Source organism: Rutilus rutilus (assembly GCF_951802725.1).
Source record: "Rutilus rutilus genome assembly, chromosome: 5".
Taxonomy (NCBI): domain Eukaryota; kingdom Metazoa; phylum Chordata; class Actinopteri; order Cypriniformes; family Leuciscidae; genus Rutilus; species Rutilus rutilus.
Window position 1 is genome coordinate 8,607,866 of NC_140213.1, and position 14,407 is coordinate 8,622,272.

The window sequence follows — 14,407 nt, forward strand, 5'->3', positions numbered from 1 at the left end:
ATAACAGCCATATGGGTGAACAACATCAAAATAAGCTGTTACGTACATTTTAATGCCCTCATCATACCACCAGATGACAGTGTTTTGCACTTAAAAATATTCTCAATGGGACTTTACAGACTCCCATTATGCAGTAAATTTAACGTCTCCACCATATTGCATTTGACATATATCATCATGATATTTTCACCATTTTGGTACTAGCAGAATACAGTAAAAATACCACTTGTTCATAACTACATTAATAAAGATGAATACTGTAACAAATGTATTGTTTAATGTTAGTGCATTAACTAATGTTAAACTAATGGGATCTTATTATAAAGTGCTACCAAAATGTTTGTTCAATCAAAATATTTAAAACACATTGTTTCAATATTTACTTTATTTTTCAAAAGTTAGAGCTCAACAAGTATTCCTGCATATCAGGAATGAAGCAACAATCAAGCATAGTAGATTTGTCACCTCACTTTATCAGTAGATTTTTAATGCTTGTGAGGTTTAAACTGAGTAACAATGGAAACCAATATTATAAATAAATAGACTCACACCCTTCATATCATTTTAAAGATATTTATTAGATGATATTGGAATATCCTCCCTCTGCATAGCTGGTCATGCACATTTAGTAGTCCAGCAGAATTCAGTCATTAGAATTGATTTCACACACACATACACATCAGAAGACACGCCGAGTTTCCAATAGCACCACATCATCTATGAACTATAAAAAAATAGATGAAAAAAAGCAATATTTGTGTAGTTACACCATAGAACTCCACTGCAGCGATGAATACACCACATCACCCTCCACACTCTCATCCTTCCCAGTCTCACTACGGCTCTGCGGAGAGCAAAGCAACACTGTTTTCTTCACATTAGAGCCCAGACGAGCTATAGCTAGAATATCACTGAGAGGCAGCTCTTCATCCATGGAAATACATAATGCAATGAAATGAGCATGGAAACGCAGAGGATCTCCTGCAAAAAGACAATAATAAGATCTTAACTATTAAGCTGCACTGAAAATACTTATGTTCTGTATTCAATGAAAAAATTATGGAAGCTTGTTTCCATAATAAAAAAAAAAAAAAAAAGTAATTGCAACTTTTTTTTAGCTCACAATTGTGACTTTTTCCCTCAGAATTGCGAGTTATAACTCACAATTCCGAGTTTACATGTCGTAATTCTTTTTTCCCCTCACAATTCCGAGTTTACATGTCGTAATTCTTTTTTCCCCTCACAATTCCGAGTTTACATGTCGTAATTCTTTTTTCCCCTCACAATTCCGAGTTTACATTTCGCAAGTCTGACTTTTTGCACGGAATTCTGAGTTCACATCTCTCACAAAATAAAAAAAAAGGTAATTGCGAGTTTATATTTCGCAACCACGAGTTAACCTCTCTCAGTGAGTTTATTTCTCACAATTCTGAATTTATATCACAATTGTGAGTTTATATCTCATAATTCAGATTTTACTTTTTATTCTCAAGTGGAAAGAAGCTTCCATAAAAAAATACATTTGCCTTTGTCATAAACATACCTGGATATACCAGGAAATCTCCTCCAAACTTCCCTGCGGAGGTCAGGTAGAAGCCTTTATTTCTCAGATCCCTGTATACACAGAATCTAGTGTTCAAGCGTTCATCTCTAGGCACCGGCCAATTAGTGGAAAGGAACCTGCGTTCCTCTGGACAGTGGCTGAAGCCGGCACGGGCAGTACAGAGCTGGACTGCCATGGCCGGCCACGGAAAGCGGAAAGCCTGGTCCAATGCATTAAGACGGTCTCTAATTGCATTGCCGGAGTCATCTGTGGCTGTGGGATCAGGAAGAGTCAAATATCATTGACACGTTGAATACAGTATCAAGGCTCTTATCATGCTTGAACGAACAAAAACACAATATTATGTCAAAATTTTGGGGAATCACCCTGCTCTTGACTGAATAACTTATGTGGCTTTAATAAAGATGAATCTACATTTCATTTATACAGTGAAGATCATGCAGTGTTATTTTACATTTAAGAACTTTACTCAATTACTGTCTTATTTCTGTATTAGAGCTAATGCATGTAATTCATTTCTTTTTTTTGTTCTTATTTGTATTACCGGTACTGTCTGTTTACTTGCCTTTAATGTTTGAATATTTATATTAGTTTGGCTTTCAAGAATTGTAAAATTTCACTGGTGTCATACCCTTATTTGTTAGAATACAAGGTTACATGGGTCAAAAACAATATTTTTTATTTATTCATTCATTTTTGAGGCAGGGGATTAGTGTTGAGCCCTGAGGATGTTTTTGTTTTTAATATTTTAACACAGTTGTGGGGAAAAACTGTCAAATGTCCAATACTTTTCTTCTGATGTTTAAAGTTCTGATGCCTTAAATAAAAAATAAATAAATAAAAAAAAAACAGTTAGGCAATACAAATAGGTCAAGAGCATTATTTGCAGTATCCTGGTAATGTACTACTATTCGCTTGTCAGCTGATCAATCAATTTTACTAAACAGGTTTTAATGAAATCTCAAAATATAACATTACACAGAAATGCTTACAATCTTATTTATCTTATTAAATCTTCCCATCTAATTTGAAACCATATGTGTAGTGAAAAGTGCTAATCATTAAAAGTGAATTGTAGTTAAAAAAACAAACATATTTTAACGTTTATTTTAAGCCCCTTAAACTTCAACTGTAACTGCACTTTTTTAAAAACAAATTTAAACAAGTTATAATTCTTCTCTGTGCTAATCAACAGAACCTCAAATTCTGCAGCAAATGTTAACTTACTGAACCCGGAACATTCATAAGTAAGGAGTAATTGACAACGGGCCTTTGAATGGGGTGTGCATTATTTTCTAATAACTGAATGGCCTGTCGTCAATTATTCCGCTTGTATGGTTACCACACCAAAAGACATTGTTCAGATGTTGTATTCCAAGACATTTTTGTCCTTAAAACACAGGTGTGCAGTGACGCTATTTTCTTTGAGAAATAAACTTTGTTGCATTATTTTCCTGTTATCTCTGTAAAGCTGCTTTGAAACAATCTGTATTGTAAAAAGCGCTAAATAAATAAAGGTGATTTGACTTGACTTGTGTGTAGGACTAATTTCTTACGCATCTCATCCCATGCCTCCATTGCTAGTCATTCCAAAACATCATTTTAGAGCTAGTAACAGAGGCTTGAGCCATTGATAACAGACTAATGCAGTTATTAATGCAATTATTAGAGAGAGAGAAAGAGTGTGTGAATTACCCGAGCCTGTGCGTCTCTCAACAGTGTTCGGCAGCAGTGTCTCTATTAATAGCGAAACTTTAAGTTTATCTGCTTCAATAACAGAGCCCTTATTACCTCACTAATGGCAAAATGTCATGTAGATTTTAAGTTGCTAAACTATTTTACTGATAAAATCATCGAAGCAGCACTGACAACACGTTTCTGTGCGAGTGTGTGCCCGTACTGTATGTGTGTGTGTGTGTGTTTGAGTGGGAGAGCGGGAGACAGAGTATGTGCTTTCCGTACATAATAAAACATAACTTTGTGGCAAAAAAACATGGAAATAATTTGTCGTTTTTAACCTATTGTTCACTATATTTATGTGCTTGGTCAGTGTCGAAGTGGGTTTTGGTTCCTTTGCTGTTGTAGGTTGTAAGGACTTTTGAAATAACTGAAATCATTTGGTGAACAGGCGAAGTGATATGGACATGTAATGAGGTATGCGCCTCTCTCTCACCGTTCTCTTTCTCATTGATGATTTTCTTCAGCACTGTCTTCTTGTCCTCCAGGGCCAGAGCACACTGCTCCTTATAACTTCTCTCCAGACCTGCCTCATACTGCCTCACAGCCTCTGAATGCATCTCTTCATCTCCACAATCCTGATGAAAATCATATCACATACATACACTCACATAATAAGGAAGATAGATAGATACTATCAAAAAACAGACAGACAGACAGACAGAGAAGGGGATGGATTTTGTAATCCAATGCTGCTTAAATGTATATCTAATGAGTGATTATAATCAAGGTATTAATCAATATTTTTCCTTCTAAATATCACATGAGTTGAATGACTTCTCTAGGCTTATGAGATTTTACTTTGTTATAGAAGTTACCAGTGTGATTACTGAAATGTTCTTTTCATGTATTCTCTAAATGCAGTGCTTGCTTATTTAGCCCGGCTTCCAGAAATGACGGATTCGTTTTGTTTGAGAAAGGTCTTCAACATGTGTTAAAACATGTAAGGGTCATTGGAATCAAAAGTTTGAGTGACCATTTCATAGCTAAAGTCTTTACTTTTCCGTGTTAGATTAAAGTGTAATTTCCTTAAGAGAAAGAACGTATTATCTCGATGTTTTGAGAAGACTCTCCTGTTTATAGTTAGAGCCTGGCCAAATCCAACCTCGAAGAAGCTGTGTGTCGGTGTGTGTGTTAGTCTTCTTGGTTACAGGTTAAGGGACAACTGTTATTATTGGAGATTGAGTTGTTGTTCTGGATATGCTGGCACCCAGCAACCCAGAGACCAGGAAGGTCATGACGTGCCTAACTTCAGGGTCCGAGTGTCAGCTGCATAATCGATGGAGATATGCGTCAGTCTATCTGTATGTGTGGAAAATAACAATGTTTATCTATTAGCCAATGAGAATCATTCAACCTGAAGCAAGGAATAGCTTAGACATTAGTGAAGGGTAATAACTGCTGTGATCGGGCGGCCTATGAACTCCTTGGGAGTCTTGAAGCTTACGTCTACCTGATGAAACTGCAAACTATCTTCAGTAAAAGTTTTCTTTAATTTACAGACAGATAGATAGATAGATAGATAGATAGATAGATAGATAGATAGATAGATAGATAGATAGATGTGGCTGTAGTAGTGTAGTGTGACACCTGAGTGTGCAGTGAAGCGACACCAGTGCTCGTCTCCTCCAGCAGCAGCGCCTCCTCCTGCAGGAGCTCCAGAGGTCGTCCCAGCCGCACGTTCTGCCGAGGCTGACGGGCCAGAGAGCCCACCAGAGCCCCGGTCACACCCACAGACCTGCACCGTTTCATGTCCGACACCTTCCACAACAGAGGAGTGGATCCGCAAAAGCTGATGTCCACCAAAGCATCTCCTGCTGGCTGATTCTCACTTTCACTTCTGGTATCCATATCATCCTTTACTTCAATACTTGATGATGATGATGATTGTGGCATATTCATCTCTGCTGGATCCCCATCCATTACTCTTCCAAAACACACCTAGACTCAACACATGACTATCAACGTGTACGCCGTGCCTCCGCTCTAAAGAGCATTTACCAAGACATTTTGTATCGGCACTAAAAATTATAACAGTGAAATACGATATCTCGATGCACTGCACGAAGAAAATTAAAGTAACATGACTGCAGTGATGACACAGATGTTTCAAAATGAACTATGCCTCACCTCGCGCAGCCTGAACACGAATGTTATTTCAGTTCTTTCATCTGCTGAAAGACTTTTACATTATAAATTCATTACAAAAACTTAAATCGCGATTCACAACTAGTTCACAACACGTGTATTCTTTACACAACTTCCTTCGCATGCATCGATCGCATACCATGTGATGTGACCACACTCACTGTTTGAATAAACAGAACAGCAGGCGCCATAATGGTCCCCTAAAAGTTACAAGTCACAATTCGCTTTACTGGCATGGTTTAAAATAGATTTACATGGAAAGCAATTGGTGATATTATATAACTAATATATTATAATAATATTAAAAATAAGTTACACGCAATCTTCCTCGAAAAAAGCCGTTGATGTGATTAGTCGCTTTTTCATGTGGTATCTGTTACTTTTCTCATCGCTCTTTAAGATGAACCAATCACAGCCGTTTCTAGCTAGATACTCGTTTTATTCAATCGCTTTAGTATTTCCATTTGTGTTTCGGATGCCAAACTTTATAATTAATAGGTTTAAAATATTTCACCGCTTAATGCACAAATGTCTCCATTAAAGGGAAGAAAAATACATCCTGAAAAAGAAATGTCGATCAAAGGTGCATTCGGCCTTCTGAGCCATCGAGCGTCCTCTTGTGGAAGGCAACCGGTTTCCAAGAAAAAAAAAAAAATAGGTACCAATTGTTTACACATCCATCATTGATTGACTTTATTCAAAACACAGTATAAACAAATATTAAATATGATCAAAAATCAAAATGTATCAAAGTACATCCTTGATGATACATTTAGTTATTGGACACATTTACAGAACTGTCTTTTAATGAATACCGTTGTCTAGAACATACATTGCAATCAGCATTAACATCAGAGTGGAATGAATACATTGGCATGATCATATAAAGAGAGATGAAAGGGAGCAAAATCAAATACAGTTTGTAGTTCTGAACACATTACAAAGAGTTTGAATTTCCCAATGAATGCCAATACTGTGAACGGCAATACTTTGAAAACTGATTTCAGTAATTAATACGGCAGTCTACTGCATACACCTGAAAACAGGTAAAACACTGTATTTGACACCAATTTGATCCACTTAACAGCACATGTTCTTTTTGGCCGAAGACTGCAGAGCGGCTGTGTGTACAGGAGACTCGTGGAGCAGCGAGAGGGACTGGACATCCAGCCTGCACTAGCAGACACACTGCATTCAGTGCAAACCTTCATTAATGCCGTCTCACACACCAATGACTCACATCACACACCTGGAGAAAAAGTTACAAAGAGGGGGAAAAGATAAAAGTGTGTTGTATGAGGTTCAAACAAGCTGGAGCTCTGAATTCACAGAATGTTCTTAAAGTCAGCATGAAATGGAAGTTGCGATAGTCTTTTCGTCCCTGTTGTGATGTATATCTGAGTGAAAACTGTTCTAAAAAAAATAATAATAAATACTCGCCAGTAAAAAACATCATCAGAGATGTCGCTGCAAGTTATTTTGATTAAAGATTAGGAGGGCACATGAATAAAAAAAAATAATAATAATCATATCCACAGATAAATAATTTATAATAAATACTGCAATATTCCATAAAAAAAAAAAAAATCAATTCTGATTTCATAGTGACTTTAAAATCACAACGTATTATAATGGATTATTTTGGACACATTCAAAGATCTTTGAGTGGTGTTGGGATGATGTATTTTTGTAGATCAACCCGGCAGTCAGCGTCAACCTGGTTCCTTAGACAAAAACCCAATAGGATTATTCCATAAGATTTTGAATTATTGCAAAAAATAAGCTCTGTGATCAACAAATCAAGCATCAAGATAATTTTCACAAATGAGCAAAACTTGTATGAATTGCGGAGCCTAAATACAAGCTAAACGTAGGCTAGACTTCAACGTCACCACCTTTAAGCTTCTGACAGCTCTTTCAGTCTTTATTAAAAAAAAAAAAAAAAAACTTTTTCCCTGAAAGTTTGAGTTAGAATATTTTTCAAGAGCCAATTATGAGTTTACTGCTCTGTGCGATGACGTTTAATGTCCTCTGTAGTCCCACACTTGTTAGCGACCACTTTTTTCAAGACACGTAAAAGCTTCACGAGTGGGGTATTACTGGTGTGTTTTATGTCGTAGAATAAAACATGAAAATATCTTGAGCTTGTGTTCACCACAGACCTTATTTCAGGCTTTTAATAAAAAACCCATTGACTTCGGGACGATGGAACCAGAAATGCTAAAATGCTAACCCATGACCGGGTTTTGGCCTACAGAAACACGTCATCCCTGCACCACTATATTCATGGTGGCGTAAAAACCATCAGGCAACCCACAAGTCACAGCCAGTCTGTTCAGTTCCTGCAGCCTTACGCCCGTCTGTGGGGGAGAGAGTCCATGTGTACGCTCAGCTTCATCTCGTTCTCCAGAATCTGCAACAGCTGCTGCATGGAGGGCAGGTGGCCTGACTCCAGCTTTGACCATACAGGCACATCTGTGAGCGCATAAACACACACAGGCACAGTAAAAATGACTAGTATTAAACATCATGTAGTGTGAAATCAGTATTCTGATCAATAATCAATCATCAGTCCTACCATTAAGTGTGATTTCAAAGGCGCCAGAGGACATGCACTGGTTTTCAATCATGTTACAGAGGAAGAACACCATCATGCAGGCATATATCTATAAAAACACAACAAACTGAGGTCACAAACACATGTAGTGGGCAATATTTCACGTGGGAACTGTAATTTCTGAATCACTAGCATCACCAAACAGAACTGACTGAATAACAGATTTCCCAAACATTCAATTGATGAACTAAAGGTTTAATTCTATTACATTGTTTTCAAAGGTTCTTATGGGGAAAGACTGTGCTTGAACACTACGTACACATTTTTTTAACAAACAAATCACTAACTTTTGTACTCAAATTGATTTAAAAATTTGAAGAAAAAAAAAAATATTTAGAAACTGAAACCACACGTACACAAAAATTATACTAAATTTTAAATTCATCTGGGATATATAGCCTATATGTTAAAAACTGAAAAGAAGAACAGAATCCAGAAAAAAGAAAAGAAAAAGAAAAAACCATTACATAAATAAACCACCAAAAGGGTGGATATCAAAAGCAGAGGCAGGGAAATCTCACAACTAAGCAATTTTTAGTGCATGCAACTCACTATGAATTATATATTCCCAAATATAATGTGACATTTTTCAACAGAAATTGACATGCACTCCAAAAATGCCCCTCACTGACCTTATTCTCTTGTGCCCAAAGCCAGATTCCTGGAGTCTCCGTACGGAAAAATGTGAAAGGGTTCTTGCCCAGGATAATTAAACCAATCACTACAAATTTGAAGACCGAGAGGAAGGAAGCTATGTGTCTAAAAATAAATGAAAAAGACAAGTTTATGAGTTAAAGTCACAGACTACCATGAATCTGTATGGTCTGCAATGCAAAATTCCTTAGGCGTGAGAAACCCACCTGTATATCGGCTGTGGCAGGAAGTTTTCTCCCTCGATGCGGATGTCTGGGTACCTCTGGGAGAGAACCCGAGAGTACTCTTCAAACACCCGCCTGTACCCTCAGGACACGCTGCAAATTGAGAGGCACTGAATTAAGGAACTGACCCACTGAGGAAAAAATAAACCAATAAACTGGTTCACATATGCTCGCATAATTATGAAAGCTTGTTTCTGCCACAGAATAAAAAATTAAAAGGTAAAACATTTGATCTCACAATTCTGACTCACAAATGTTTATATCTTAATTGTATAATTGTTTACTCTTTATATCTCACAATTCTGAGGAAAAAAGTCAGAATTGTGAGATATAGACTCACACCTGCGAGTCAGAAGTCAGAATGGTCTACCTTTTTTAATTCCATTGTAGAAACAAGCTTCCATACCTAACAACAAACGTTGAGGGACAAAAGTACACTTACTATTGTAAAACATGTAGTTTTGGGTTTATTATGGTTTTACTAATAAACCATAGTTAAACCATGGTTAATTTTGTAGCTACAATGGTTTTACTTAAAAAAATAAATAATAATAATTCATAGTTAATGGTTACTGTAGTAAAACCATGGTTAATATTCATAAGGGTTAATTGTGTGCTATACTTCCGTTTACTAATGATACAAAAAATATGAATTCCATGCTATAAAGGGGTTTTTGTTGTTTTGTCTCCTGAAAGACCAAGGAGAGTAGTCATTAAATGTCATATAAAACACTATATACTATATATAACGTTACTAAATTGGTAATTATGCAGTTACATGGTATTTAAAAAAGAAAAACATGATTTTTGCACAATGATGCTTAGGCTACGGGGCAATTACGCTCAGCTAGACAGAGAAAACTAATAGGAAACATACATAATCCAACTTTAATGCATTTACTGATTGTACATAATTTCAGTTTAGATTAAATAGTTGCTTCATCAACACATGACACTGATCAGAACGCGCACTGACAGGAAACGGAAGCACATTCCGTTTGCTTACCAAATCTGAAACTTCAGCAGTGGCATTCCAGTATATTGCATTTTCATCTTTTTAACGCTGGCATTGTCGGCTGTAGCATGACACACTGACAGCACACAGACCAGTAGAAGACTTAAACACCGCGTTTCCATCCCGCACAATCTGCTCGCAGAACCTCTGAAGCCAACAGGAACCTCCCGCAGTGAATACAGCCTGTCAAAGTAAGAGCTCTCATCATCAGCTCGCGTGCTTCAGACAGGCTGTTATTCTGTGCATTAGAACCATAGACTGTAAAAAAATAGATTAGAACCAAGCTTTTCAATCTTTTAAAGGTAAAAAATCTGGATCAATCAGGATCTTTAAATCTTTTAAAGGATCAAACTTCAAATATGATCATTCTCACGCGAGGGAACCTCATCTTAATATTTAAAAGGCAGCTATATAGTTATATGACCAATTTATACAGTGAACATTAATATTACTATACTGTAAGTATATCTTTAAAATGTTTTTTTTGTTTTAATAAAATGTATTTATTTTTACTATGTTTTTCTCTGAACCTTTCCATGGAAAAAAAATAAAACTGACGACATGTGTTGGTCTAACAGCAGACGCATTAATAGCCGTTCATTCAAATTAAAATGTTTTCGCACTGAAAATTTGTCTTGGTGTGAACAGGCTTGAAGTGGTGGAATTTTTTTTATTATTTTTTTAATGACTCTTCACGCCAGAAGATGGCGACCACTGATCTATATAAATGACACTTATATCAGTGGTGGCGATAAAGACCAAGTCATCTAATCATTCACTCAACCGTTAGTGATACAACTATTGACCTGCCGGTTAAGCCCTAAAATGATTTAATTAGTAAATTCTTTATTGAATTACTACTATTCTATTAAAAAAAATATTAATTACAGTTCTACTCAGAAGAATGTAACACGTAATATGTTGGTAGGAAAATTTACATCACCATCTACTGTCGGAAATGGGGAATGTGCCCAAAAGCAAGGGAATTAAAGGGTATCTCCGTGGATGAAAAATGAATGACCAGAAAGTTGGATATCAAAAGCAGAGTAAAGTAAATCCTGCAACTACACAATTATTAATGAATGGGACTCACTATGAATTAGATATTCTGATCACGATTGAGTCAGTGAATATTTTTTTCAGGGTTTTTTTTATTTTATTTATTTTTTTACCCTTGTAAAAAACGTTGAGTGCATTAAGGGACAAATGTCCACTCTAAACACTGCCATAAAACTATTATATATTATTTTTTTTTCACTTTCAATGAGTTAAATATTTTAACCAACATCAGTCCTGAAAATAACTACCAAATATTTATTTAATTTTCAGAATTTTAACCCCTTAAATGCCATTTGTTTACATGATGCCACTGTTTTTATCGATGGAAAAAACATTAAAAAATGAAAAACAATTGTGCACTACATGTTAGGTGGATTTCTTGGGAGGGAATTATCACAGCCTGGTATATGTCCATGATTAGCAGCAACATTGATTTTTACGCATTTAAATTTTTTGTGTTGTGTCAGATTTAAAAAAAAAAAAATCACACTTAGCGCGTTAAGGACCAAAAATGGTCACATACTGCCTAAAATATTATATATTATTAGTATTTTCCACTTTTACTATGTTGAATCTTTTAACCAGCATCAATCCTCATCATAACTACCAAATATTTATTTAATTTCAGGATTTTAACCCTTTAAATTCCAATTTGTATAAGAGGAAAAAACACAAAATTTTTATTATTTTCCATATACTAAATGCAAAGTGAAAACCTTGGCTTTGGATTATCACAGTCTTGAATATGTCAAAGATTAGCTGCAACATTATTTTTGGTGCATTTTTATTTTTTATTCAAAATCACACATAGCGCGTTAAGGACAAATTTGATCCTATTTAAACCCATTAAAATATCCATTTTTGAACCCACTGTCATAATATCATAAAATCATCATTTCTATTCAAATCCCCTGTCATTACCAAGCCTTGGGATAAAATATATACTTTTTACTGCATGTTTTCCACCAATTGGTACCATTTTTCATATAATTGACATACTGCAGTGCAAACATCTGCAGTATTGCAAACATTTACCTGATTTCTACTAGGTGACTATAACCTGAGAAAACTACAAGAAAGCAAACTACCTAAGAAAGCAAAACTACAAGATCACCATGAACGTGAATTTTTATTTTTCTAAATTCTATAAACATATCAAAAACTTTAAAACAAAATGGGGTCATTGTTCAGCCAAATCAAACTGAAAGAAAACAATGCAGTGAGAAGTGCTTTCTCTTGCTAAATGCACACACACACATACACGCCTACACACACATCCTACACCACCAACACACACACACAGAGGGAGAGAGAGAGAGGGAGAGAGAGAGAGTATAGACAGAAAGGGTAAAATATGACCTTCAGGATATTATGCTTATTATATAATATAATATAATACAATATGAGTATTATATTACTGCCACCTTACCGTTGTGGAGGGGTTTGAGTACCCGAATGACCCTAGGAGCTATGTTGTCTGGGGCTATATGCCCCTGGTAGGGTCTCCCAAGGCAAACAGGTCCTAGGTGACGGGTCAGACTAAGAGCGGTTCAAAAACCCTTTATGATGCCAATAAATTCGAGGACCGTGACGTTGCCCGGCATGGCGCAGCCGGGGCCCCACCCTGGAGCCAGGCCCGGGGTTGGGGCTCATATGCGAGCGCCTGGTGGTCGGGCTTCCCCCCATGGGGTCCGGCCGGGCTCAGCCCGAAGGAACGACGTGGGGCCGCCCTCCCATGGACCCACCACCTGCAGGAGGGACCGTAAGGGGCCGGTGCTTAGTGGATCGGGCGGTAGTCAAAGGCGGGGGCCTCGACAACCCGATCCCTGGACACAGAAACATGGAACATGGGACATGGAACGTCACCTCTCTGGCGGGGAAGGAGCCTGAGATTGTGCGTGAGGTTCAGAGATTCAGACTAGAGATAGTCAGGATCACCTCCACGCACGGCTTGGGCTCTGGAACCACACTCCTTGGACACTCGGGTAAAGAGAGGGGCGGAGCTGTCAACTGATCACCATCTGGTGGTGAGTTGGATCCGATGGCGGGGGAGGAAGCTGGACAGACTCGGCAGACCCAAACGTTCTGTGAGGGTCTGTTGGGAACGTTTGGCCGAATCTCCTGTCAGAGAGATCTTCAACTCCCACCTCCGGCAGAGCTTCGACCAGATCCCGAGGGAGTCTGGAGATATTGAGTCCGAGTAGACCATGTTCTCCACCTTCATTGTCAACGTGGCCACTCTGAGCTGTGGCCATAAGGTCTCCAGTGCCTGTCGAGGCGGCAATCCCCGAACCCGGTGGTGGACACCGGAAGTAAGGGATGCCTATCGGGCCTGGCTGGCTTGTGGGACTCCTGAGGCAGCTGACGGGTACCGACAGACCAAGCGGACTGCAGCCCGGGTGGTTGTGGAGGCAAAAAATCGGGCTTGGGAGGAGTTCAGTGAGGCCATGGAGAAGGACTACCGGTCGGCCTCGAAGAGATTCTGGCAAACCGTCCGGCGCGAGAGGGAGGAGACCCCGGGGAAGACCTAGGACACGCTGGAGGGACTATGTCTCCCGGCTGGCCTGGGAACACCTCGGTGTCCCCCCAGAAGAGCTGGAGGAAGTGTCTAGGGAGAGGGAAGTCTGGGCATCCCTGCTTAGACTGCTGCCCCCACGACCCGGCCCCAGATAAGCGGAAGAAGATGGATGGATGGATGGATATTATGATTTTTGTCACTCGCCTAAACACCATGTATTATATTTAGGCCCTAAACACACACACACTTTTGTCAATGCAGACACACATTGCTCTCAGACATCCACACATACTCAGAAACATATTTTTAGATCATTGAGCCATTAAAATGCTTCGTAACACAGTCAATAGTGCCCCTAGTGGAAATCAGGAAAATAACATGCATTTCCCCCCATAGGGAATACCTATGTAGTGACGTCATCTGGTGGAATACACTATATAATGCTTTTGCTTCAAAATGAAAGGATGTTTCAACATAAGTCATGATTCATGTATTAATGACGGCCCTGGCTTTAAACAACGTTTTAATGTGTTTCAATGGGCCATTTTTGGTCATTATGGTGCTATATGTTCCTATTTGATCTACACAGTGTGTGTTATACATATTATGCAACATGGGATCAAAATTTTAACATGTATCCAAAAAGTCACAATTTTGCCAAATTACATGCCATTTGAATTAAAACAGCCAAAATGGTCAAAGAAATTAAACTGAAAATGACCAAAAATGTCCTAATGCAGCATGAGGGTTAAACCCTGCTTAATTCAAGAACAAAACAACAAAACCATATCCTGGTCTTCAGATGCTACCTGCATGAAATACACTGAGCAACTGATCAACAAGCCTGATGTGGAAAGGTTTGACAAAAGTG

At 38.0% G+C, this 14,407-nt stretch overlaps 2 protein-coding genes across 2 annotated transcripts; both read right to left on the bottom strand.

The window, feature by feature from the left end:
- Positions 1 to 559: 559 nt before the first annotated feature.
- On the bottom strand, positions 560 to 5,598 carry tsen34 (TSEN34 tRNA splicing endonuclease subunit). The gene is made up of 4 exons (XM_084409757.1): positions 4,892 to 5,598; positions 3,738 to 3,879; positions 1,544 to 1,816; positions 560 to 981 (listed from the first exon to the last, which is right to left on the bottom strand). The coding sequence occupies exons 1-4, from the start codon at positions 5,222 to 5,224 to the stop codon at positions 764 to 766; spliced, it is 966 nt and encodes a 321-aa protein (XP_084265883.1). The 5' UTR covers positions 5,225 to 5,598; the 3' UTR covers positions 560 to 763.
- Positions 5,599 to 6,127: 529 nt separating this feature from the next.
- Positions 6,128 to 10,177, bottom strand: selenot1b (selenoprotein T, 1b). The gene is made up of 6 exons (XM_084409758.1): positions 9,951 to 10,177; positions 8,927 to 9,037; positions 8,699 to 8,825; positions 8,028 to 8,115; positions 7,767 to 7,924; positions 6,128 to 6,698 (listed from the first exon to the last, which is right to left on the bottom strand). The coding sequence occupies exons 1-5, from the start codon at positions 10,079 to 10,081 to the stop codon at positions 7,800 to 7,802; spliced, it is 582 nt and encodes a 193-aa protein (XP_084265884.1). The 5' UTR covers positions 10,082 to 10,177; the 3' UTR covers positions 6,128 to 6,698; positions 7,767 to 7,799.
- Between the last annotated feature and the right edge of the window lie 4,230 nt (positions 10,178 to 14,407).